Source organism: Pangasianodon hypophthalmus, chromosome 6 (assembly GCF_027358585.1).
Source record: "Pangasianodon hypophthalmus isolate fPanHyp1 chromosome 6, fPanHyp1.pri, whole genome shotgun sequence".
NCBI classification, from domain to species: Eukaryota; Metazoa; Chordata; class Actinopteri; order Siluriformes; family Pangasiidae; genus Pangasianodon; species Pangasianodon hypophthalmus.
The window spans coordinates 4247577-4275327 of record NC_069715.1 but is presented as its reverse complement, the minus strand read 5'-3'; the positions used below and the strand labels follow the sequence as shown (position 1 = coordinate 4275327).

At 41.5% G+C, this 27751-nt stretch overlaps 3 protein-coding genes across 3 annotated transcripts; 2 read left to right on the top strand and 1 right to left on the bottom strand.

Moving 5' to 3' along the window:
• Positions 1–6001: 6001 nt before the first annotated feature.
• Positions 6002–11374, bottom strand: LOC113534738 (extracellular calcium-sensing receptor-like). The gene is given in 8 exon segments (XM_034305342.1): positions 6002–6537; positions 6540–6851; positions 7041–7164; positions 7303–7530; positions 7688–8405; positions 10543–10616; positions 10712–11003; positions 11160–11374. Coding segments are annotated over 8 exon segments (2499 nt in total).
• Positions 11375–17836: 6462 nt separating this feature from the next.
• On the top strand, positions 17837–20734 carry LOC113534616 (extracellular calcium-sensing receptor-like). The gene is made up of 5 exons (XM_053235199.1): positions 17837–18115; positions 18296–19102; positions 19238–19447; positions 19553–19676; positions 19833–20734. Exons 1-5 carry the CDS (start codon positions 17864–17866, stop codon positions 20732–20734), a joined length of 2295 nt encoding a protein of 764 aa, XP_053091174.1. The 5' UTR covers positions 17837–17863.
• Positions 20735–23251: 2517 nt separating this feature from the next.
• On the top strand, positions 23252–26817 carry LOC113534615 (extracellular calcium-sensing receptor-like). Its single transcript, XM_026927535.3, has 6 exons — positions 23252–23463; positions 23735–24026; positions 24295–25110; positions 25214–25441; positions 25536–25659; positions 25805–26817. Exons 1-6 carry the CDS (start codon positions 23264–23266, stop codon positions 26710–26712), a joined length of 2568 nt encoding a protein of 855 aa, XP_026783336.2. The 5' UTR covers positions 23252–23263; the 3' UTR covers positions 26713–26817.
• Positions 26818–27751: the final 934 nt, after the last annotated feature.

The following is a 27751-nucleotide window of genomic DNA, read 5'->3' as shown; positions in this document are numbered from 1 at the left end:
ACAACCTTAAGAATACATACAAAAATATCCTGGATATACTTCTTTTCTTTTTAATTCTTTCTTGCTTTTATTTATCTCCTTTGTTTTTATTTTGGTTCTATGACTTGAGGAGCATCCTGGTAGCTTCCTTTGGACTAGTGAGGCTTTCCATTTTTGTTCTTTGTCCATTCTTGTCAACCTCAGTGAACAAAGTGTCCTGTTGGTCCACCATTTAGTCTCAGAGTGAGTCATAGATGTTTGATGTGAACATTAACTGAGGCTTCTGACCTGTATCTGCCTGATTTTATCCATTGCACTGCTGCCACATGACTGGCTATTTGGATAACTGCAGGAATGGGCAGGTTGACAGGTGTTTCTAGATGGTGAGTGTATGTAGCTTTCCTTTCCAATTCCTTATGTTCCAGAAGACAGAGGCAGTGTTCTTCTAGGTTTGTAACAATCTTCTTTAGGGTTTGTAACAACCAGAAATGAGAAATATTGTTCTTTATTGAGGATAAAGAAGGTGGTGGTTGATCTTCTGTTTAAAGCAGTTCAGTTGACTGTTGTACTTCTAGCCTAGCAGCTGCTTCGTGAATACAAAAGGATTCACTAGAAAGGTAATCCTCTTATGTCGCCAGCAGATTATGGAAATTTTGGATTAATTTATGACCTGTCCTCCTGTGTCTCACCAGGGTTTACTCCTGTGCATAGTGATCTGCCCCCTCTACATGATTTTCACCTTGGACAGAATAATGACAGAAATCTAAGGCAGCAAAGGGCTTTATATAGCACTGAACTACATCAACATTCATTTCCACATCACAGCTCCAGTCCTGGTTTAATCCTGAAATTGGATTACTGTCTATGTGGAGTTTCACATATTCTCCTCATGTCCGTGTTGCCTCCAGTTTCCCTGTTTTCATCCCACTGTACAAAAACCAATATGTGAAATGGTTACTCTAAATTGCTCCTTGGTGTGAATGAGTGTGTTCATGGTGCCCTACGATGGACTGGTGACCCCATCCAGGGTGTATTCTCACCCAGCATTTCTGGGATAGGATGCAGATTCACCAAGACCAGGATAAATTTTTTACTGAAGATAAATGAATGAATGAATGAATGAATGAATCTATGAATGAAAACTTCATGTTACATGAGACACATGCAATGCATGGTGCGATGCAGCTGATGTACAAAATAAACTTTAATCATATTTTTGGAGTACACTAGTGTATTTTTTTAGCTATGACCACTACTATATTCATGCTATATTGTGCAGTTTAAAAAAGCACAAGAGTTCCATTCCAACGTGTAGGCATGTTAAAGTTCATGTTGGGCTACAAGTTTGCCAATGACCATGTGACTAAAAATCTCACTGGATTAATAAACTTTAATTGATCATATTCAGTAGTACCTCATCTTTATAAGAAACTGACAGTCAGAGAGACAATCGCATGATAATATATACAGTCCCCTCCAAAGGTTTTGACACAGTCAATTCTTTTTTTCCTATACACTGAAGACATTTGGGTCTGAGATCAAAAGATGAATATTAGACAATAGGTCAGAATTTCAGCTTTCATTTCCTGATATTTACATCTAGATGTGTTAAACAACTTAGAATATGGCAACTTTTGTTTGAACCCACCCATTTTTAAAGTGATCAAAAATATCGGGACTGACAGGTGTTTATTGTTGCCCAGGAGTGCCCTGTTAGATTAATTGTTTAAACAATTAATAGCTCTGAATGTCGACTCTTGGTTTGTACCCTGGGCTTGTGAAGATTGCAGTTGTTGGATAAACCAACGTGAAGGCCAGAGAGCTGTCTATGGGAGAAAAGCAAGTCATTCTTAAAGTGTGGAGAAAGAAAGGATCTGCTCATGAGCCGAAATATATGAGTTCATCAGTAAAGCACACGCAGGTAGTGTCATGGCTTGGCAGCATGGCTGCTTCTGGAACTGGGTCAATAATCTTTATTGATGATGGAACTCATGATGGTGGCAGTAGAATGAATTCAGAAGTCTACAGAAACATTCTGTTTGCCAATTTACAGAGAAATGCATCCATTCTAATTGGGAAGTGTCACAGTTCATAGGTTCAATGGCCTCTTCTGGTTGTTCTGTGTACTACCGTTGATTAGTTCACTAGTTTCAGCTGGGGCTCATTTACTGCTCTATTTAAGCCTCAGTGTTTTTCTTGTCTTTGTCAGATCGTTGTTTCATGTCTGTTTTCTGTGCAGTGCCTGTGGCTTGCTCTGTTCCCGGTTCCTGCTCTCTGCTGGATTACTGCATTTCTCTTTCTGGATTATTGGACTGTTTACCACCCGTTGTCTCTCGGTTGGACATTTATGGTTTTCCCCCATTGCAGCCTAGCGCTACCGAGGAAGCCTGCCATCACTGCACCTACGACTATCCGCTTTCAGTGACTCGGTTTGTCTTGTTTACACTGAATAAAGTATCATCTGAATTCGCACTTGAATCCATCTAGTTCTTCCTCTGATGTCTGATGCCTCTGATGCCTCTGATGTCAGCGAATTCCTGTCTAACTGTGTTACGCATTTAGACAGACAAGAGGAGCAGATAGAGGTCGTGCGGTGCAAGCCATGGTAGCGCAGGTATCCGAGCTTACTACCCAGCTTCAACATCTGAGGACCGATCCTGTGACATCACCCACTGTGCAAGCTCCACAGCTGTTACCCCCTCAATCACCGCTCACAACTCAACACGAGCCACATCTACCACCTCCCGCCTCCTACTCTGGTGGGCCTTGTCTCTGTCGAGCCTTTTTAACCAGACGCTCGTTGTTTTTCTATCTCCAACCCCAGACTTTTCCTACCGAGCAGTCTAAGGTGGCTCTGGTGTTGACGCTGCTGTCTGGACAGGCAGCTTTGTGGAGAACAGCGGTGTGGGAGAACCAACATCCGTGCTGTTCCTCGTTCCAAGCACTCGCGGAGAAGACGAAGAGAGTTTTCGACCGTGCTGTGACGGAACGTGAAGCGGCTTGGATGCTGGCCAATCTACGCCAAGGCGTTCTCTCTGTCTCTGATTATTCCATCGAATTCTTCACCCTGGTGGCTGAGTGCAATTGGAACGAGGAAGCGCGGTGGGATATGTTCCTGCATGGGCTGGCGGACTGCATTCAAAAGGAGATCTTTATGCTTGAACTCCCAACGACCCTGGATGGGCTTATTGCTCTTGCCATTCGTGTGGACGCACGCTTACAGCAGCAAGAACAACAGGTGTTCCGGTTTCGACGGATCTCCTTGCTCCTTTCTCCAGTGATGTAGTCAGCCCAGTACACGATCCGGAGCCCATGCAGGTGGGTAGAGCTTGTTTATCCCGGGAGGAGAAGGATCGTCATCGGTTGAGAAGATTATGTTTGTACTGTGGAGTGGTGGGACATTTTGCTGTCTGTCCGTTAAAAGCCAATGCCCGGCAGTAGATCAGAGGTTACTGTTGGGTGGGATGTCTGTGGGTAAAGCCTCTTCCACCACTCTCCTCCCGGTTCAGCTGCAATGGGTAAACACTCTTCATTCCTGTCAAGCCCTCGTGGACGCTGGAGCTGAAGGTAATTTTATGCACTATCAGCTTGCTCACCAACTTCACCTTCCAGTGTCTACTCTTAACCAGCCCATTTCTGTCAGCGCTCTCAATGGTCAAACTCTCCCTACTATCACTCACACCACCAGTCTGTTAACTCTCATCATGTCAGGGAATCACTCTGAAGAAATAAGCTCCCTACTCGTTGACTCTCTGCTCGCTCCAGTTGTCCTTGGTCACCCCTGGCTCACACTCCATAATCCTCACATTGATTGGCGCTCCAATACTGTTTTATCTTGGAGTGAACATTGTCATGCTGTTTGTCTTATCTCTGCTTGTTCGTCTGTGTCTAGTTCTGTTTTCCAGAAGGAGCCAGTGGATCTGTCTAACGTGCCCAAAGAGTACATGGACCTGAAGGAAGTGTTCAGTAAGTCTCAGGCTGGTTCTCTCCCTCCGCACCATCCCTATGACTGTGCTATAGATTTATTGAAAGGTAAGTCTCCTCCTAAAGACAAGATTTACTCGCTCTCTGCTCCAGAGAGGGAGGCCATAGAAAAATATATTTCTGATTCTTTGGCAGCTGGGGTCATCCGTCATTCCTCTTCCCCTGCAGGTGCTGGTTTCTTTTTTGTGGAGAAAAAGGACGGATCTCTGCGGCCATGTATTGATTATCGGGGGTTGAACAGCATCACGGTAAGGAATACTTATCCCTTGCTGCTGATGTCTTCAGCTTTCGAACGGTTGCGGGGGGCATCTTTCTTCACCAAACTGGACCTGCACAACGCCTACCATTTGGTTCGTATAAGGGAGGGGGATGAGTGGAAAACCGCCTTTAATACCCCCAGGGGGCACTTTGAATATCTGGTTATGCTGTTTGGCCTGTACAATTCACTGGTGGTTTTCCAAAGCACTTGTCAATGATGTGCTGAGAGACATGGTAGATCAGTTCATATATGTCTACCTGGAGGACATATTGATTTTTTCCTCCTCTCTCCAGGAACATGTTCAGCACGTCAGGCGAGTGCTCTTGAGGCTGCTCGAGAATGGGCTTTTTGTCGAAGCGGAGAAATGCATTTTTCATGCATAGTCAATTCGCCAATTTTACCGGCGTTTTATTCGCAACTTCAGCCAACTAGCTGCCCCTCTGATCGCCTTGACCTGCACCAAGACTGTGTTCAGGTGGTGCATTTAATGCTGCATTTACCAACCTCAAGAGCCGCTTTGTTTCATCTCCCATTCTCATTGCCCCTGATCCTTCATGTCAGTTTGTGGTGGAGGTCGACGCTTCAGAGGTGGGGGTTGGTGCGGTTCTATCCCAACATTCCTCCGCGGACGGTAAGATGCATCCTTGCGCGTTTTTTTCTCACTGTTTGTCCCTCGCCGAACAGAACTATGACATTGGTAATAGAGAGTTGTTGCCAATTAAGTTAGCCCTGGAGGAGTGGCGTCATTGGTTGGAGGGCTCGGGGGTGCCTTTTATTTTCTGGACTGATCATAAGAACCTTGAATACATCAGGTCGGCTAAACATCTCAACTCCAGGCAGGCTCGATGGGCTCTTTTTTTTGGTCGTTTCGTCTTTTCCATCTTCTGTCCAGGCTCCAAAAACATCAAGCCCGATGCCTTGTCCCATGTTTTCGATCGTTCCGATCAGCAGACCACTCCCGAGTTTATTTTACCCGTGAGACTTGTTGTCTCCACCATCACTTGGGAGATTGAGTCTAAGGTCGGCACGGCCTTACAAGGGGTAATGCCTCCATCCGCATACCCACCGGGTCGGTTATTTGTGCCGGAGGGTTTAAGGTCAGACGTCGTCCTCTGGGGCCACTGTTCTAAGCTCGCTTGTCATCCGGGGATTAATCGAACCACTTCTTTGGTCAAACAACGGTTCTGGTGGCCATTGATGGCTTGTGACATTCGGGATTTAGTTTTGGCCCTTCCTCCGAAGGGTCTCCTTCAACCGTTGTCCGTCCCTTCGAGACCCTGGTCCCACATAGCGCTAGATTTCGTTTCCACCCTACTTCCGTCCCAGGGTAACACGGTTGTTTTGACTGTGGTGGACCAGTTCTCGAAGGCGGCCCATTTTATTCCCCGGCCCAAATTACCTCCTGCCAGGGATACTGCGGGATACTAACAGGAAGAACTTCATAATGACAATGACACAAAACAAGACAATGACACAAAACACACTGCCAACACAAAAAAGGACTTCCTCAGGGGAAAAAAGTGGAAGATTTTAGACTGGCCAGACACCAGTCTAAACTGATTATTCATTTCAACTCTTGAAGAGGAGACTGAAGGGAGAAAACCCCAAAATAAACAACAACTAAAAGAAGCTATTGTACAAGCCTGTAAAAACGTCAAAAAAGAAGACTTAAAGAGTTTGGTGATGTCAGTGGGTCACCGGCTTGATGCAATTATTGTAAGAAAGGAATGTGCAACAAGATATTAAGTGTTGTTTAACTTATTTTAAGACCTTCAGCTATCAATGGCCTCCCTTTATTCCATTTAGAATTATCTGCCTGTGTGTTTTAGCATGCCTAGGGAGCTGGTTCACATTTTCACATATTTCTACAGTGAACTTTCCAGGAGAGCTGACATAAGCAGGAATAAAGGTTACCCAAACTGCACAGAATATGAGCATACTGAATGTGATGAATTTTGCTTCATTAAAGTTGTCAGGCAACTTCCGAGCCAGAAAAGCCAAAATAAAACATAACAGTGCTAAAAGTCCTATATAACCTAGCACAGCCCAGAAACCTATAGCTGATCCCAAATGGCATTCTAGAATGATCTTTTCCTTAGAGCGCTTTAGATTTTTGAAGGGGAAAGGAGGGGATATTGTCAACCAAAGCACACAAATGAGCACCTGTATGAGAGTGAACGCAAGAACACTGAGTCTTTGCTGTGGAGGCCCAAACCATTTCATGACATTACTGCCTGGAAGTGTAGCCCTGAAGGCCATTAACACCTCTACTGTTTTTCCCAGAACACAGGAGATGCAGAGGACAAAGGTGATGCTGTGTGGCGTAGCATACAGTTCCAATCAGAAGGCTGACCAATGAATGTAAGTGAACAAAGAAAACACAAAGCCAGCGAGAAGAGCAGCAGGAAGCTCAGTTCAGAGTTGTTGGCTTTCACAATTGGGGTATTTCTGTATTTAAATAATATTATTGTTATTACCATTGTCATCAATGCACCAATGATAGAAGCAGCTGTTAGCAAAATTCCCATAGTTTCCTCATATGAGAGATATTCAATTTCTTTCTTTACACATTCATCTCTCTGCGGATTTGACCAGTAATCTTGCCGGCATTGTTCACATTTAATAGAATCTGTAGAGTAAGAAAGAAAACAAATAGCAGCAGAAAGCAATATATTACTGTTACTGCTACAGCAGTTCTTATAATAAGGAATTAAATCTTAACATAAAATTAGATCTAAACTTAAACATCTTAAAATGTCTAGTGACAGCAGCAATAAAACTCTACTTCATATTTTTTTCCACTTTGGGGTTTTTGTACCTGTCATGTTACTGATCTCTCCTTCAGCACATGGTATGCAGTCAAAGCAACAGATAGGCTTTCCTTTTTGTACAGCCTTCCTTGTGCCAGGAGGACAACTGTCACTGCAGACAGATTTTGGCACCTATGATAAAAAACATTTAATAACCTTAAGATAATGATATATTTAACTTCAAACTTTCAAATACGCATTGCAAGTACTCATTTCATTAGAGGACTGATTTAATTGTAACCAATGAACAGTGTTCTTCCTTTTACTCACCTGAGTGTCATTCTGTGCCCATACAATATATGTCATATTTATCATTAGACGCTCATTAAAGGAGACAGAGGAGTCATAAAGTCCAACAGTCACAAATTCATGTTGATATTCTGTATTTACTTGCCAGTTTATTATTTCAGATTTTGCAGGAGGGTCACCATTTTCATCAAAATAAACTACCTCACCTTCTTTGCTTTTAAAATGCACCCTTTTAAGGTGTTGTAGAAACTGTTAAGACACAGCAGTGTCTATATTTTAATTAAAGTTAGGTTGTTTAAATCATGCTCTTTATCCATAACGGTACAATATTTTGCCTGCTTACTGCTAAATGTATATGTCTGAGCCATAAGTTCAAAAACAGGTATTTCAAAGACTGCTCACTCACCGTGAGAGGATCGGGCTGATTCTTTGTAGGACATGTTTGTTTACACCCAAGAAGGTTGTGTAGGGTATGGGCAATGGCATATACTCCTTTATATACATTACTGAAAATGGGCATTAAGGAAATGTCACTGAAGATATTTTCCACCTCAGACAATTTCTCTTCTCCTGTGCACACTGATAGGTCCTCTGAATTATTCTGCAAGGTATATTTACACTTAAAGAGAGCCTCCCAGAATTCTTTAAAAATGACACTGCCTTCAGATTTCAGTGGTCTTATATCTAGAAAGAAGTTTTTTAGACCTGTAACCTTTGTTTTGGGAATGGCTAGCCCAATGGCTCCTTGTAGTATATTGTTCTTATCTAGTGTGGCCAATTCTGAATCTGAGATCCAACCCTCAGTTCCTACCCACTGGAATCCAGTGATGTCGTGCTCAAAAAAAACATGGAGCAAGATCTCTAGCTCCCGAGTGCCAAGAAATCCCACAATCACTCGAGATGTGGCATTTTTGACCTGCTCAACAATTCTCAGCACTCTTTCTTCTGAGTAGGTTTTAGAAAATGGAAGGGAATATTCTAAGCATATGCCCAATTTCTCTGCAACTTCAGTAAATGCAGCCATCCCACTGTTACCATAGTCATCATCTCTTCTTATTGCTCCCACCCAGGTCCAGCCAAAGTGATTGACCATTTCTGCCAGGGCTCTACTCTGGAAGTAGTCAAGTCAAGTCAAGTCAAGTCAAGTGGAGTTTATTGTCATTTCAGCCATATACAAGTACACAGTGAAACGAAACAACGTTTCTCCAGGACCAAGGTGCTACATAAGACAACACAGAACAACATAGAACTACGGGGACTACATAAATTACATAAATTAAACGTAAAGTGCACAAGTGCAAACATGTGCAGACAGCACAAGACAGAACAGACAGTACATAACTACGACGCCGACCAGTACACAGTCCTGTTGAAAGTGATAAGGTGACAGTAGTGCAAATATTACAGCTGAGGTAGTGTAAACAGTGTAAACATAGTAGTGGCAGCAATAATAAAACATGTGCAAAACATGTGCAGTGCATGTGCATAAAGGATGTTCTGCTGTGTGTATATATATGTATGTATGTATGTATGCATGAGTTCCTTTGGACCAGTTCAGTTGTGTGTGTATATATGTGTGTGTGTGTGTATATGTATGTGTGTGTGTGTGTGTGTTCCTTCAGTCCAGTTCTAAGTATTTAGGAGTCTGATGGCATGAGGGAAGAAACTGTTGCACAGTCTGGTTGTGAGGGCCCGAATGCTTCGGTACCGTTTTCCAGATGGCAGGAGGGTGAAGAGTGTGTGTGAGGGGTGTGTGGGATCATCCACAATGCTGGTGGCTTTGCGGATGCAGCGAGAGGTGTAAATGTCTGTGATGGAGGGAAGAGAGATCCCGATGATCTTCTCAGCTGTCTTCACTATCCGCTGCAGGGTCTTGCGATCCGAAACGGTGCAATTCCCAAACCAGGCAGTGATGCAGCTGCTCAGGATGCTCTCGATAGTCCCTCTGTAGAACGTGGTGAGGATGGAGGGTGGAAGATGTTCTTTCCTCAGCCTTCGCAGAAAGTACAGGCGCTGCTGGGCTTTCTTTGTTATGGAGCTGGTGTTGAGCGACCAGGTGAGGTTCTCCGCCAGGTGAACACCAAGAAACTTCGTGCTCTTGACAATCTCCACGGAGGAGCCATCGATGTTCAGCGGAGAGTGGTCTCTCTGTGCTCTTCTGAAGTCAACAACCATCTCTTTAGTTTTGTCCACATTCAGAGACAGGTTGTTGGCTTTGCACCAGTCCGTTAGCCGCTGCACCTCCTCTCTGTATGCTGACTCGTCGTTCTTGCTGATGAGACCCACCACGGTCGTGTCATCGGCGAACTTGATGATGCGATTCGAGCTGTGCATTGCTACACAGTCGTGAGTCAGCAGAGTGAACAGCAATGGACTGAGCACACAGCCCTGTGGGGCCCCAGTGCTCAGTGTGGTGGTGTTGGAGATGCTGTTCCCGATCCGGACTGACTGAGGTCTCCCAGTCAGGAAGTCCAGGATCCAGTTGCAGAGGGAGGTGTTCAGGCCCAGCAGGTTCAGCTTTCCGATCAAGTGCTGAGGAATGATTGTGTTGAATGCTGAACTGAAGTCTATGAACAGCATTCTAACATAAGTGTCTTTATTGTCCAGGTGGGTGAGGGCCAGATGGAGGGTGGTGGCGATGGCATCATCTGTTGAGCGGTTGGGGCGGTAAGCGAATTGCAAGGGGTCCAGTGAGGGAGGCAGCAGGGTCTTGACGTGCCTCATGACGAGCTTCTCGAAGCACTTCATGATGATGGGTGTAAGTGCAACGGGACGGTAGTCATTGAGGCAGGACACTGAAGACTTCTTTGGCACGGGGATGATGGTGGTGGCCTTGAAGCAGGTCGGAACAACGGTGCTGCACAGAGAGGTGTTGAAGATGTCCGTGAAAACATCTGCCAACTGGTCTGCACATCCCCTGAGCACCCTGCCACGGATGTTGTCTGGTCCACCAGCCTTCCGTGGGTTGACTCTGTGTAGAGTCTTCCTCACGTCAGCCGTGGTTAGACACAGCACCTGGTCATTGGGAGAAGAGGTGGTCTTCCTCGCCATCACGCCGTTCTATGCCTCGAACCGAGCGTAGAAGTCGTTCAGCGCATCTGGGAGGGAGGCATCACTGTCACAGGCAGATGGTGATGACCTGTAGTTGGTGATGTTCTGGATGCCCTGCCACATGCGCCGGGTATCTCTGCTGGTCTTGAAGTGGTCGTGGATTCTCTGGGCGTGTGCGCGCTTCGCCTCTCTGATGGCCCGGGACAGTCACTAGGGATAGTGCGCAGAAATGAGGGGTATTTCCTCTTGTCACTGAGACACTCACAGGTGGAAAAGCAACTGATCTGAAATGGTGCATTAAATTAAATGTGAGTAAAATATTTTATTTTTATTAGTTAAATGTCCTAATAAAATTAATTGTTAATAAATAATTTCTTACTAGTGGAACACTGAAAGGTCCTATACTCTTTGCTACAGCCATAGACACTGATGAGTATGCCTCGCCTATTATGGCTTGCGCCTGTGCTGGCTTTGTACAGGGCTCATCCGAGATTGAGTTCTCATGTCCATTCACAAGTGCCATAGCCATTTTAACCCCCATTAATGTAGAACTACATGTGTCATATACCTTGTATCCCAATGTGATTCCAGGCAGTAACGATGAACTGTTGTTGATCTCCTCTACTGCAAAGATCAGGGTCAGTGAAGACTCCAAGGCTGTGAAATCAAGACTGGTCAAAAATTAGGAAAAAAATACAATGATAGTGGTTTAATATAAATTCATCTTAATGAGTTCAGTCACTGAGTTGTTATTTTGGGGTCATGAAACTCTAATGCAATACATGTTTGTCTAATTTCTTAAATACTACTTTTATCATCCTGCTTACCTTATGCACTTCAGTGGAGGAGGAACGACCGAATAGGACAGATCTGTGAACTCCCAATGACTGTGTAAAGGGAAAATACCTCCAACTATGATATCACCATCATTCCACAGCTGTGGATATACTGGTCGTCCTTGTAGGTGACAAATAGTTGCATTAGCTCTTGAAAAATTAAGAATGGCCATTACCACTTGCAATAGAGGAAAGACTGGCTCCATTTATCTATACAGCAATAGAATTCTTAAGAGCATACTCAATATGGTTTATTTCAGTTAGTTACACAGTAAGCAAAAAGGATTTGCTGCATATATACACACTTGTAAGGCAAATTCTCACAGGAAAAGTTATGATAGATGGCCACAGTCAAAGGAGGTGTGACTTTCATATATGAGCATCACTAATCCTAAAAGAGGACTCAAGGCTTTGTGTAGCCTATTACTTTACACCCTTCAGACCCTGCGTCCATTGTAATGGACAGACCATAATTCAAAGATTTTTTTCTTTAAAACGTCTAAATTAAGGCACTGTCCACTGGTTGGTTATTAGATACTACTGGCCAACCTATCAGAGAAAAACTTTCCCCTAATGAGAGCCACATGGAAAAGTTTCATCATTCTGAAGAAAAGCATGGCAGATGTAGTATAGAGAGAGAAGAGTAGGGACTTTTAATAATATTTTTATACAGGTTTTTTTTTACATGTTGATCCCTACTTAAAATTTTATTGATATAATATATAAGCATGAAACTAATGATTTTCAGAAATAATTAATTATTGTAAATACTGAAGACAGAGTATTTTTTGAAAGTTCGCGTCCATTAGCCAGCATTCACTTCTGACAGAAGTCCTTAAGCTGCTGTGTGAAGATGAATGGGTGGCCGACCTCTGTGAGATTCAAGACTCGGAAACACTGTCAATGTTCCTCCCCACTGTGTGTCACAAGACTTAATGCAGCAGTGCTCAAAGAGAAATATATTGTTCCCTTGGTTTAACGCACTGTTAGCCAGAGGTCAATTGTTCAGTAAACTGTTTGTAAACATAGTGTCTTGACAGATACTACTGTTCAAACAACCTGTAAAGCTCACTACATTTATAACCTCAGTTGGATGGTACAGTCTGCCCTTGGCAATGCATCAACTCCAGAATATTCCCAGAGGCATATCTCAATAGTCATTTACAGACTGCCTGGAGCAGAGTGTCACATGGACAATGTAATCATTCTGGGTGAGTCAGAGGCTCTGAACAATGAGAGGCTACGCACTGTTCTGGCCAGAATTGCAGGTATTATGTCCATTATAATAATGTTACAACATAATAATGTTATAATAATGTTACAAGTTATATTACAACTTCATGTAGTAGAATAAATTATGGTGCTTCTTTGTTTTCTGAAGTATTACTACACCACAGATGTATTCATTCATATGTTTGAAAGAGGTTAGCATAGCTTCAATATCATAGTAATATTGTTCAGTTAGATAGATAGTTAGTTAGATATATTGCATGAGTATCAGTTAACACCTTTATTATACATACAGTATAGTATTTTGAAAATATTATAATATACTTTAATACAGTTAAAAATGTGGTCTATATAACCTTACAATAATCAGCCATAACGTTAAAACCACCTGCCTAATATTGCGTAAGTCCGCCTTGTGCCACCCAAATAGCTCTGACCCATCAAAGCATGGACTCAACAAGACCTCTGAAGCTGTTCTGTGCTATCTAGGACCAAGACATTAGCAGCAGATACTTTAAGTCCTGTAAGTTGCGAGGTGGGGCCTCCATGGAGGCCTCCTTTTTTGTCCAGCACATCTTACAGATGCTTGATCGGATTGAGATCTGAGGAATTTGGAGGCCAACACCCTGAAGTCAACACTTTGAACTCTTTGACATATTCCTGAAACCATTCCTGAACAATTTTTGCAGTATGGCAGGGTGCATTGAAGGAGGCCACTGCCATTAGGGAATACTATTGCCACGAAGGGGTGTACTTGGACTGCAACAATGTTTAGATAGGTGGTACATGTCAAAGTAACATCCAGATGAATGTCATGACCCAAGGTTTTCCAACAGAACATTGCCCAAAGGATCCCACTGCCTCTGCCAGCTTGTCTTATTCCCATAGTGCATCCTGGTGTCATTTCTTCCCTAGGTAAGCGACGCACAAGCACCCAGCCATCCACGTGATGTAAAAGAAAACATGATTCATCAGCCCAGGCAATCTTATCTTATCCAAGATGGTGGCGTGGCGGTAGCACGCCTCGGCTGCTTCGGATCCAAAATGGTGCTATTTTTGTTCTTAATCCAAATTTAGAGACTGCTGCATCTTTGTTTTCATGGCGAAGTGGCTCAGCAACAGAGTTCCATACACAGCCATTCAGTTAGACGGGCTAGCTTGGGTTCGTGCTGACAGAAATGCAGATCTGTGCGGTAAGGCTCGCGGCTGTGGCTTGTGTGTTTACATCAACATGGAATGGTGCAAGAACTAGGTGCTAGTTTGTAGTTACTGCTCATTGTAGTTACTGCTCATATATGTTCTCCTCAGTGCTAATGCTAATGAGGAGCTCTGTGAACTGTATGGGGCTATTAGCGAGCTGCAGAGCTCACACCCAGATGGCCTGTTTATTGTTGCTGGAGATTTCAACCATGCAAATCTTGAGTCAGTGCTCCCTAAATTCCATCAGTATGTGTACTTTGGAACAAGAGGGAAGAAGGCGCTGGATCTTGATTTACACAATCGTGCGTACCGGGTGGAGCCCCGCCCCCACCTTGGCTACTCAGACCGCATCTCTGTTATGCTAATCCCAGCATACAGCAGACAGCGGACAGCGGACAGCATACAGCATACAGCATACAGCATACAGCATGGGGGCAGTCGTGGCCTAATGGATAGAGAGTCGGACTTGCAACCTGAAGGTTGTGGGTTTGAGTCTTGGGTCCGGCAGGGATTGTAGGTGGGGGGAGTGAATGACCAGCACTCTCTCCCACCATCAATACCACGACTGAGGTGAGACCCTTGAGCAGTGAACCCCCAACTGCCCCCGCAGCAAAAAAGGCTGCCCACTGCTGTGTGTGTGTGTGTGTGTGTGTGTGTGTGTGTGTGTGTGTGTGTGTTAAATGCAGAGCACAAATTCCGAGTATGGGTCACCATACTTGGCCACAAGTCACTTCGCATACAGACCGCTCATCAGACACTCCAAACCATCTCTAAAGCAGGTGAAAACCTGGCCAGCAGGAACCATCTCTGTTCTTCAGGACTGTTTTGAGCACACTGACTGGCACATGTTCAGGGAAGCAGCAACTGACGGCAATTTCAACTTCTCCAATCAACTTGGACGACTATTCAACATCAGTGACTAGCTATATCAGCAAGTGCATTGATGACATCACTCCTCCAAGATGAACACCACATGCTCCAACCAGAAGCTGTGGATGATGGCAGAGGTGCGTGCTCTGCTGAGGACCCAAGACTCTGCCTTCACAGCAGGCAACAAGGTGGCCCTAAGAACAGCGAGTGCTAAACTGTCCCGGGCCATCAGAGAGGCAAAGCGCGCACAGCGGAGACACATGGCGCATGTGGCAGGGCATCCAGGCCATCGCCAACTACAGGACAACATCACCTGCCTGTGCCAGTAATGCCTCCCTTCCAGATGCGCTGAACAACTTCTACGCTCGGTTCGAGGTGCAGAATGACGCGATGGCGATGACCAGGCGCTGTGTCTAACCACAGCTGATGTGTGGAAGATACAGAGTTAACCCGTGGAAGGCTGCTGGACCAGACAATATTCTTGGCAGAGTGCTCAGAGAATGTGCAGACCAGCTGGTGGATGTTTTCACGGACATCTTCAACACCTCCCTGAGCATCACCGTCGTTCCAATGTGCTTCAAGGCCACCACCATCGTCCCTGTGCCAAAGAAGTCTCCAGTGTCCTGACGACTACCGTCCCGTTACACTCACAACCTTCATCATGAAGTGCTTCGAGAGGCTCGTCGTGAGGTACATCAAGACCCTGCTGCCCCCTCACTGGATCCCCTGCAATTCTCATACCTTCCCAACCGCTCAACGGATGACGCCATCACCACCTCCCTCCATCTGGCCTTCACCCACCTGGACAAAATGACACATATGTCTGAATGCTTTTCATAGACTTCAGTTCAGCATTCAACACAATCATTCCTCAGCACCTGATTGGAAAGCTGAACCTGCTGGGTCTGAACACCTCCCTCTGAAACTAGATCCTGGACTTCCTGACTTGGAGACCTCAGTCAGTCAGGATCGGGAACAGCATCTCCAACACCACCACACTGAGCTCTGGGGCCCCCCAGGGCTGTGTGCTCAGTCCACTGCTGTTCACCCTGCTGACTACCGACTGTGTAGCAATGCACAGCTCGAATCACATCATCAAGTTTGCTGATGACACGACCATGGTGGGTCTCATCAGCAAGAACAATGAGTCAGCATACAGAGAGGAGGTGTAGCGGCTACCGGACTGATGCAGAGCCAACAACCTGTCTCTGAACGTGGACAAAACTAAAGAGATGGTTGTTGACTTCAGAATGACCACTCTCCGCTGAACATCGGCACCTCCTCCTGCAGTGGATAGTGAGGACAGCTGAGACGATCATCAGGGTCTCTCTTCCCTCCATCACAGACATTTACACCACATGCTGTATCCGCAAAGCCACCAGCATTGTGGATGACCCCACGCACCCCTCACACAAACTCTTACCAAACGGTACCAAAGCATTCGGACCCTCACGGCCAGACTGTGCAACAGTTTCTTCCCCCAAGCCATCAGACTCCTCAACACTCAGTGCCTGGACTGAAAACACACACACACACACAACTGAACATCACTCCATCCTCCTTGCAATTTTTGCACATCTCCATATTCTATTTCTGCTGCTAAAAATATTTATTATATACTGTATATAATCTTTATATTCACTGCCCAGCTGCTACTCCTTATGTTTACATTTATAGCAACTTATATTGTTATTCTTTTGCACTAGTATCATCTGATTCACTTTATACTAATACCGTGTACTAGTAGGCACTGCACTGTAACTTACTTTGTCTTACATTGTCTTGGTTGGTTGTTTTGTACTGTCTTGTTTGCACATGTTTGCATTGTTTTGCATAGTTTTGTGTTTGTTTTATGTAGCACCGTGGTCCTGGAGAAACACTGTTTTGTTTCACTATGTACTAACTAACTGTCTATGGTTGAAATGATAATAAAAGCCACTTGACTTGACATGACCTGACTTCTTCCATTGCTACATGGTCCAGTTCTGATGCCCACATGCCCATTGTAGGCACTGTCAGCAGTGGACAGGGATGGGCACTCTGATAGGTTTGCAGCTACACAGCCCCATACAATTTGTGCTGCAGTAGCTTCTCTGTGGTAACGGATCTGGCAGGCTAGCCTTATGCCTTATTTGTAGCCTTATGTGCCCATGACCCTGTCACCGGTTCACTGGTTATCCTTCCTTGGACCACTTTTTGTAGATACTAAGCACTGCATACTGGGAACACCCCACAAGACCTGTCATTTTGGAGATGCTCTGACCCAGTAGTCTAACCATCACAAGTTGGTCCTTGTCAAAGTCGATCAAATTGTTATCCATTTTTCCTGCTTTCAACACATCAACTTTGAGAATTGACAGTTCACTTGCTGCCTAATATATCCCACCCCTTGACAGGTGCCATTGTAATGAGATAATCAGTGTTATTCACTTCACCTGTCAGTGGTTTTAAAGTTATGGCTGATCGGTGTACCTAACTGATACACATATTTAAGACTAGTTTGTCCATAAAATGTGGTAGTAGAGTAATTCATGGAGTGTTTTTGCCATCTTGTGGATGACAGTGAGAGAGAGATTAATAATTATTTATTATAAAATATACTGTATATGTATGTATATACACACACACACACACACACACACATATATATATATATATAAAATAAATATCATATATCATTTTACTTTTTTACTGAAAAAGTAATATTTGGAAATCAAAAATATTTTTGCATGACTAAATTCTGCAGAAGTCAGAAAATAAACATCTACAACAAAATTTGCATAAAACAAGTAATTGACACATTAAAAAATATAATTTTAAATGTGATTAAGAGTGGCAGTAAATGAAGTAGATTTGGATTACATGACTGATAAATTTTTATTAGCAACTTCATACTTATTCTTAGTCTCTTGAGGGAGTAATAACACGTGGGCTAGCATAATATTTAAAGTACTTTCTGTTTGTCTCATTGTGCATAAATTCTTGGGTCTGTAGGTTGAAGAAACTATTACCTGAGCTGCCATGCTTCTCTTTCAGCTACTCTTGATGGTTTTGCTTTCTCAGGCACAAGAGCCTGTCTGCAGGCTACACAGTCATGTGGAGCAGCCTGAACTTCATGTAGATGGAGATCTCATCATCGGAGGTATTTTCTCATTTCGCACTGGACAAGATGGCTACATAGACATTTTTAGGAGCATGCCAGAAGTACGCCCATGCAGGGAGTATGTATATGGTTATACCAGAACTTTCCGTTTCACCTTTTAATAATACAATGGAGATGAAAAATATTAATTTGTTAGTTGCATGCTTATTTTTTGACTGAAATAATGATTACAATTCCTAATTAACAAATTGCTTTAAGTTTTAATTTCAGAGAATTCCAGTTTGCACAGACAATGATATTTGCTGTGGAAGAAATAAACAAAAATCCCAACATTTTGCCTGGAGTATCTCTGGGATACAGAATATATGATAACTGTGGATCTATGGATATACTTAGATCTGCATTGGCTTTGGTGAGTCCTAATTTAAGCTCAACAATAAATGAAACGTGCAAATCCCAAACAGCCCAAGCCATTATCGGACATTCTGGGTCAACACCAACAATAGCCATTGCAAGGACAGTTGGACAGTTCCATATACCTGTGGTAAGATAATAATAATAATAATAATAATAATAATAATAATAATAATAATAATAATAGTACACTTTTATTTCTTTTAAATATCATTTATTTATGGCAAAATGTTAATTAATTAAGGACACAGTATAGTATAGTTCTATTTTCTTTTGAAGACATATATCATGCAGTTTTCTGTTACAACAGATCAGTCACTTTGCGACCTGTGCCTGCCTAAGCAACAGAAAACATTTCCCCTCCTTCTTCAGAACAATTCCCAGTGATTATTACCAGAGCAGAGCACTGGCTCAGTTGGTCAAGCACTTTGGCTGGACCTGGGTAGGAGCCATAAGCAACAGAAATGACTATGGTCTGAATGGCATTGCCATGTTTATATTGGCAGCCCATGAAGAAGGTGTGTGTATCGAGTATTCTGCAGCTTTTGAGATCACTAGTCCACACCACAAAATACTCCAAATAGTGGACATTATCAAACAGTCCACATCGAAAGTAATAATGGCATTCATGTCTCACAGAGAGATAAAGATTTTGGTGAAGGAGTTACATAAGCAGAGTATTACAGGACTGCAATGGATTGGCAGTGATGCCTGGATCACAGACAACTCCCTCACAGAAAGTATAGGACATATGTCTTTAATCGGGTCCATTGGTTTCACTGTGCCCAGAGTTACCATTCCTGAATTGGGTCCTTTTTTAGAGAAAGTGAATCCCTCACAATTCCCAAACAGCATGTTTCTTAAAGACTTTTGGGAAAGTGTGTTTAACTGCTCACTGAGTCCCAGGGAAGGCTGGAGGAGCTGTAATGGCTCTGAGCATTTAAAAGATGTAAAAACCTCTTTTACTGATGTATCAGATCTGAGATTCACTAATAATGTCTATAAGGCTGTATATGCAGTGGGACATGCACTACACAATTTACTTTCATGTAAGCAGAGCAAACATACATTTTCTAATTCAAAATGTACAGATCATTTCCAAATACAGCCTTGGGAGGTGAGGCCGATTACAAAAGTCCATTTCAAACATAAGTAGAAAATAAAATTAATAGAACAGTCTAATGGTAATGTATAAATTTGACAGTAATGTTTTGACACAACGTGTGTCTTCAAGGTTCTATATTCCTTGCAGAATGTAAATTTCACTACACGTCACAGAGAAAATGTATTTTTCAGCAAGAATGGAGATTCACCAGCAAAATATGAGTTAATCAATCTGCAACAGTTCTCTAAAGGCACCACAAAAGTAGTAACTGTAGGCTACTATGATGCATCTTTGCCTAAAGAGCAACAGCTTACTTTGAATGGCGCTCAAATTGTCTGGAAAGGAGGAAGCAGAATGGTATTTCCTGTCACACAAGTAAACTTTTTTTTTAGAATGCTGATTCTCCTGCAAGCAGCTGTCTAGCAAAGTTAAAGCTTATTTGTTTTTACCTTTATTATGAAGGTACCATTGTCTGTCTGCAGTGAGAGTTGCCCCCCAGGTACCAGAAAAGCTGTTCAGAAAGGAATGCCTGCCTGTTGCTTTGACTGTATACAGTGTGCACCAGGAGAAATTAGCAACACAACAGGTACTAAAGTACCCGGGAAAAAAATACAGTAATCATTCAAAACCACCATTTTAACACATGATAGCACAGCCAAGAGAATACAAATGGTAAAGTCTGATAATTATAACGATGACATAAAACTAAATGTCTCTAAATGCTTTCATATTTTCCATTTAGATTCCCTTAACTGCTTGAAATGCCCAGTGCAATATTGGTCAAACACAAGAGGAGATGCCTGTGTTCCAAAAGAAGTTGAATTCCTATCATACAAGGATATAATGGGAATATTGCTTGCATTTTTTTGTTTGGTTGGGGTGTTGTTTACTATTCTAACTATACTTATTTTCTACTACAATAAAAATACTCCTGTTGTTAGGGCCAACAACTCTGGGCTAAGCTTTCTGCTCCTCTTCTCACTGACTCTCTGTTTCCTTTCTTCGCTTACCTTCATTGGTCAGCCATCTGAGTGGTCTTGTATGTTGCGCCACACAGTATTTGGAATTACCTTTGTCCTCTGTATCTCCTGTGTTTTGGGGAAAACAATAGTGGTTTTAATGGCCTTCAGGGCTACACGTCCAGGCAGCAATGTTATGAAATGGTTTGGGCCTCTACAGCAGAGACTCAGTGTTCTTGCCTTCACCATCATACAGGTTCTAATTTGTGCACTTTGGTTAACAATATCACCTCCTTTCCCTTATATGAATATGAATTATTACCAAGAAAAAATCTTGTTAGAGTGCAATTTGGGTTCAGCTGTAGGTTTCTGGGCTGCTTTGGGTTATATAGGTTTTCTTGCCGGTTTATGTTTCGTGTTGGCTTTTGTGGCTCGAAAACTGCCTGATCATTTCAATGAGGCAAAATTCATCACGTTCAGCATGCTTATATTCTGTGCGGTTTGGATCACTTTTATCCCAGCTTATGTCAGCTCTCCTGGAAAATTCACTGTAGCAGTGGAAATATTTGCCATTTTAGCATCAAGTTATAGTTTACTATTCTGTATTTTTGTACCAAAATGCTATGTAATTTTACTAAGGCCTGAAATGAACACTAAAAAGCAAGTAATGGGAAAGATCAAATGACTTAAATGTTTCTCATGGCTAAATAAACACACCTGATCTGTACTCCAAGTCTCATTTTTAATGGCACAGTGATAAATGCTACCAGGGAATAACAAAATAGAAAGCAAAATATGTATTCTGACATATTGCAATCTATGTCAGGGATTCCGAATTATATCAGTGCCTCACAAGTCTTGTCAGTGGGTCTAGATTTACATTCTTTAACTATATACCTTTCCTATTAGTTTTATGAATAATTTGAATTTGAATGAATAATTTAAAGTTTTTACTGATACACTTTAATTAGAATATCTCAATAATAAAATAGTGAATTAATTAATGACTTGATTGGCTAATTAAAATGTTTCTAGTGAATTAATCAGTACATCAGCTAATAAATTAATTAACCAATTACAGCTCGAGGAGCTGCCAGTGATTCTGACTCTGACTTTTCTGTTGATCAAGGAAGCTGTGGAACTGCGGACTACTCTGCAAAGTATTTCCACTTTACATGTATATATTCAATTGGTTTGAGACAAACTGAGAGAATTATTAAGTATATACATCACATCCAGAAAAAAATTAGAAGAAAATTGGACCAATAGTAAAAGGACACATGAGGGAGGCTTAGCACATACATGAACAGGAGCACAACTGACATACCCAAGTGGAAGTTTCCAAGGCACCCAAGTCAGGCAAACTGTAGATCCGATGATAAGCCCAACTTTTAGTTAAATTGCTAAAACTGTGGTTAGAACCTTTGCATGTAACATAATGTAACAGCTGTTCTTTAAAACTGCACATTTAAGTAAAAACTTCATGCTTGCGTGACCTTTTTCGTTTTGTCCTGAGGGATCTTGATGAAGCTAGTAAGGTTTTTAAAAACAAAGAAACACAAAAAATATACTCCCTCTCTATCTGTATTTGTTTAGGATGCAAATAACATATTCACTAATGTCCTTCCAGTGACAATAATTAATGGAACTTGAGAGACCATACAAGGATATTGTTCTATCATGTTCCTGAATCAGTGGCAGGCTGTGGGGGACTTTGCAGTGTTTGATGCACTTTGTTTTCTGGCCATACCAATAAGCTGCAGCCTACCTGGACAATTTCATCATCCATTCTTAGAGCCAGGCAGAACATCTAGTCCACCACTGGATGGTCCTGGAATCACTATGAGGGGTTGTGCTTACCGTTAGAAAAATATTAACAGGGCATTATGGGAAACGTGCACCTCACATTTCCTCTTTAGCTGCTCTCCTGTCAAATCTGACCAGAAACTGTAGAAGTGAACAAGAAGTGGGCACTGGCAGCCCTCTCAACAAAACATAAACACTGGCAATGGTGAGAAACAGAAAGTAGTGTTAATTAGCTGCAAACTCTTTCCCTCACCATGAAATTATTCTTTTACTATTTGATCAGTCATTAACATGGGAAGTCATGTTCCATCCATCCATTCTCTGTATTGCTTATCCTACATAGGGGCACGGGCTAACCTGGAGCCCATCCCAGGGGACTCGAGGCACAAGGTGGTGGACACCCTGGACGGGGTGCCAACCCATTGCAAGGCACAATCGCACACACATTCACACACTATGGACAATTTGGAAGTGCCAATTAGTCTACAATGCATGTCTTTGGAGTGGGGGAGGAAACTGGAATACCTGGAGGAAACCCCCGAAGCAATAGGAGAACATGCAAACTCCGCTCACACAGGGCAGACAAGGATTCAAACCCCCAACCACCATGCCCTCCCCGGAAGCCATATTAGTAACGAATAAAATGAGTTAATAAAATGTTAACTCTTAATATTATTAAGTAATGGCTATTCATATATGACGCAGCTGTCTGTTAGTGACTGTTAGTATTATTAAATAATGGCTGTTCATATTCATTTGATTTAGTTGTCTATTAATGTATACACTCCATTATTTCCTGATGCAATTAGGATCAGTGCAGAGAATAATTCATCATTATGACATCATTTAATAAGTATTAATATCTGTGGACCTTACAGTAAATTGTTACCATCTGTTTTTCAGTGTTTGATTAATTTCTTTCAGTTTTTTTTTAAAATAGAAAATTACTAAACCTGATTCAGAATTTGCACTCAAATCACATTATTTTATATATAGTACAGTGGCTTCATGTATCACACACAGATTTGGTAGTGTGGCATGACTTCTGCTCAAGTCATGTTCTTGTTTCTATGCAACATTAATGATGCAATATGTTAGAATCAGAGCTGAAACAACAAATATCACTATCCAATTACTGGTATATTGGTGTTTACTGTTGATTTGGCTATAATAAATATACCAATTTTACAAGAATATTTAATTTGTACACATTACTGTAGACACCAAATTAAATAAATATGTGCAACAATGCAATATACTACAAATGTATGCTTCTTTAATAAGCAACCCAACCTAATGTGATAATGCAACTGCACAATTAAAGCCCTCCCCCCTGGTTCTAGTCAATTTGAGAGCCAAAATGGTTATATAAAAGCCCTGAGGCCTAGATGTTTTCTGAAGGGTGACAATGAGTTTCCTCCTCACATGGCTTCTGTTCACTGTGGTAAGAAGTGCTGATCCTCCGTGCAGCTTAAGTGGGCTGCTCAACCCTCCTCAGCTCAGCAGAGATGGGGATGTAATGATTGGTGGAATATTCTCCTTTCACAACAGCTGGGAACAGCCAGTACATGCCTTCACATCAGGGCCACAGCAATTCAATTGCAAGAGGTGAGCTAGGGGGAAAAAATACAAAAAGGACTGACAAAAGAAAAGGTTAACATGTTTGTGGTTGGAAAGTGGTTTAATTTCATAAGCTGAATTATAAAATGTGGAATTATATTCATAACAAATGTGATAAGATTTAGACATAAAAAATCATGTAAATTCCTTACGACTTTTAATAGCATTGACATAAAATACATTTGGTTTTTGTTTGTTTGTTTGTTTGTTTACTTGCTTAGTTGCTTACGTACTTACTTACTTATTTTATTAACTGTAGTTTGAGCCTCCGAGAATTTCAAAATGCACAAACAATGGTATTTGCCATTGAGGAAATCAACAACAGAACTGATGTTCTCCCTGGTGTCAAACTGGGTTATAAAATCTATGATTCCTGTGGATCAGTAGAAATGGCCATAAGAGCCTCCTTGTCCTTAGTTAATGGCCATGGAGAAAATACAACTTTAATGTCTTGCTCCAATCCTGAAACAGTTCAAGCTATCATAGCAGAAACATCATCCACCCCAACAATTGCCATCTCTGCTACCATGGGACCTTTACACATACCTGTGGTAAATCATCTATCTATCTATCTATCTATCTATCTATCTATCTATCTATCTATTTATCTATCTATCTATCTATCTAGTGAAAAACAACTGTGAAAATATAAAAAAAATTACATTATCTCAACACTAAATCATTTAATACTGAAATGAATGTATTTACCATTTCTATTGATTGTTATAAAGTAAAATGAGATACAATTTCATAGAATGTTACAGTCTATAGTTTCTTTTTTATTTTTTGTTTGTTAATAACAAAATGTATATATTACAGATCAGTCACTTTGCAACATGTGCATGCCTAAGCAACAAAAAGAAACACCCATCTTTTTTCAGAACTGTTCCCAGTGATTACTACCAGAGCAGAGCTTTGGCTAAGTTGGTCAGGCATTTTGGCTGGACATGGGTAGGGGCCCTATGCAGTGATAATGACTATGGGAACAATGGTATGAACACCTTTATTAGTGCAGCCAAAGAAGAGGGAGTTTGTGTTGAATTTTCAGAGGCATTCTTTAGGACAGACTCAAGAGAAAAGATTCTAAGAATAGTTGAGATCATTAAGACTGCAACCTCCAAAGTTATTGTAGCTTTTATCTCATACTCTGATATGGAGGCTCTTCTAAAGGAAATCGCCTTGCAGAACATCACTGGGTTTCAGTGGATTGGAAGTGAATCCTGGATCTCTGACATGACCATCGCTACTGCTGAGTGGCAGCCTATTCTGAAAGGATCCATGGGGTTTGCTATCCCAAAAGCTCAAATCAATGGCCTACGGGAATTTCTGACTAAGCTTAATCCAGGTTCTGATGTAGATCTTTACAAAGAGTTGTGGGAGACAATTTTTGAATGCAAACTACCCACAAGAGAAAATGGTGAGGTCAAAGAAATGTGCAAAGGCAATGAAAAACTCAGTGAAGTGCAGAACCAGTATACAGATGTTTCAGAGTTACAAATTGCAAATAATGTATACAAGGCTGTGTATGCTGTGGCTTATGCCCTGCATAACAGTTATGGCTGTTCAAAGGGGGACAGTGGACAAGAAGGTGCTATTATGTGCACAAACCTAGCAGATAACCATCAACCATGGCATGTAAGTGTAAAGATATAGTCTGGTTAAACAAAAACTTAATAAATAAACAAATGAATAAATACATAACTGTATGTCACTGAATAGGTCATAATGCTTCATTTAGGTTCTCAATGAGATGAAGAAACTCCATTTCACCACTACCACAGGAGAGGATGTATTCTTCGATGAGAATGGAGACCCAGCAGCGAGGTATGATTTGCTTAACTGGCAGCAAGGCAAGGATGGTAAAACAGTGTTTGTTAAAGTAGGCTTCTATGATGCTTCTTTACAAACACACCTTCAGCTGTCATTTAACAACATCAGTATAGCCTGGGCCCACAGGAAACTGCAGGTACAAAACAACAATGCAATATCAACAGATTATATACAATAAATATATAACAGTATACGATCAATAAATAAATACAAGAAATTGCTGTTTTCAGGTGCCAGTCTCTGTGTGCAGTGAGAGGTGTTTCCCCGGCACCAGGAAGGCTGTGCAGAAAGGAAGACCGATCTGCTGCTATGATTGTATACCATGTGCAGAGGGGGAAATCAGTAATACAACAGGTATAATGAAGAATATTTTGTTTAATTAATGCACAAAAAAGAAGGACTAAATGGCATAAGTTTTATATGGAGGAAACCAGGTCTATAACCATAATAGAATGGTTACCATTATAGCTATGTTTATATCTATTTTCTTTTTCTTTAGATTCTGTTACTTGCTTCAAGTGTCCACCTGAACTGTGGTCTAATGACAAGAAAGATAACTGTGTCTTAAAGCTGGTGGAATTCCTGTCATTTGAGGAAATAATGGGAACCATTCTTGTGTTGTTTTCTTTGTTAGGAGTGTCTTTCACCATCGCCATTGCTGTAATTTTCTTTATATACAAGGACACACCAATTGTTAAAGCAAATAATTCAGAACTAAGCTTCCTGTTGCTCTTCTCCCTGACTCTGTGTTTCCTTTGTTCACTAACTTTCATTGGACGGCCCTCTGAATGGTCCTGTATGCTGCGCCACACAGTATTTGGCATCACGTTCGTCCTCTGCATCTCCTGTGTTCTGGGAAAAACAGTAGTGGTGTTAATGGCCTTCAGGGCTACACTTCCAGGCAGTAACATCATGAAATGGTTTGGGCCGGTACAGCAAAAACTCAGTGTTCTTGCATTCACGCTTATACAGGTCCTTATTTGTGTGATTTGGTTAACAATTTCCCCTCCTTTCCCATACAAGAACATGAACTACTACAAGGAAAAGATCATATTAGAATGTAATGTAGGTTCAGCTATAGGTTTCTGGGCCGTGCTGGGGTATATAGGACTTTTGGCACTTTTATGTTTTATTTTGGCTTTTCTGGCCCGGAAGCTGCCTGACAATTTCAATGAAGCCAAATTCATCACATTCAGCATGCTCATATTCTGTGCAGTTTGGATCACCTTTATTCCAGCTTATGTCAGCTCTCCTGGAAAATTCACTGTAGCTGTAGAGATATTTGCTATTTTAGCCTCTAGTTTTGGTTTACTATTCTGCATATTTCTCCCAAAGTGTTATGTAATTATACTGAAACCAGAGAAGAATACTAAAAAGCAAGTGATAGGGAAAGCATCTGTTAAATAACTTAGCTCCAAACTTATTTAAAGCACATGTTCTAGTTTAGCTGAAAGTGTAAAGCTGTACCCTGTTATTAACTCCAATAAATAAGCTTTTGCAGCACTTTTTACTTTTAATAGGACCATTTTGTATTAATTTCCCTAATGATTTATGAAAAAAATGCATCTTTTGTAAAACAGCTTCCAATTTCTGAGATTTCTGAATTTCTGAGAACATATTAGGCTTAGAGGAATGAAGGTGAATGTGTGCTGCTCATTTGTAGGCAAAGGTGATTACTGTGCAAGATATTACCCGATAAATTTTAAAATAATAATTTATGCTAATGTAATGCACCCTGACATAATGACAGGAGTTTGATATGAATAAAGACAATGTCTTTTGGACATGCAAAAGGAATTTTTACATTCAACCTCTGATCTGACCTCAATTCCTAATTATTCCTAATTAAATATTTAACACACAGGTGACTTGTCATTTCAAAAACACCACAAACATGTGAAAACATGTCACGTTGCAGTTTATTGTACACACTCATGTGGCAGGTGCTCTTGTGGCAGGTGTGCTGTGAAAGCCATCCCTTAGGTACAAAGAAGGCTGTTCAGAAAAGGAGCCTGCCTGCTGCCTGCTGTTATGTGTGCAGACCAGCCCCACCAGGACCAATTATGAAAAGAAACAAACAACAAAAAAAAAAATCATGTTTCCACTTACAGTGCCTTTTATAAACAGAAAATGGATATGGGGCAAATGAAATTGTAAATATGATTTTTCTATTGAGACCTAATTAAATATGTTGTGAGTTTCATTTTCCCATTGCATTAAATATCAAAACATGATTTAACTGCTCAACTAATGAGTTCATTCAAATGTTTCCAAAATAGGTCAAGTTGCCACATGGAATATTGTTTAACAAGGGAAGTAATATCTATATATGTACTAAAGTGGAGATGTCATGTCAAAGACTCAAATTGTGGGGATAATTCTGACATTTTTTTGGTCATTTTTTATGTTTTATATTTTTATACATATCATTATACATCATATTATT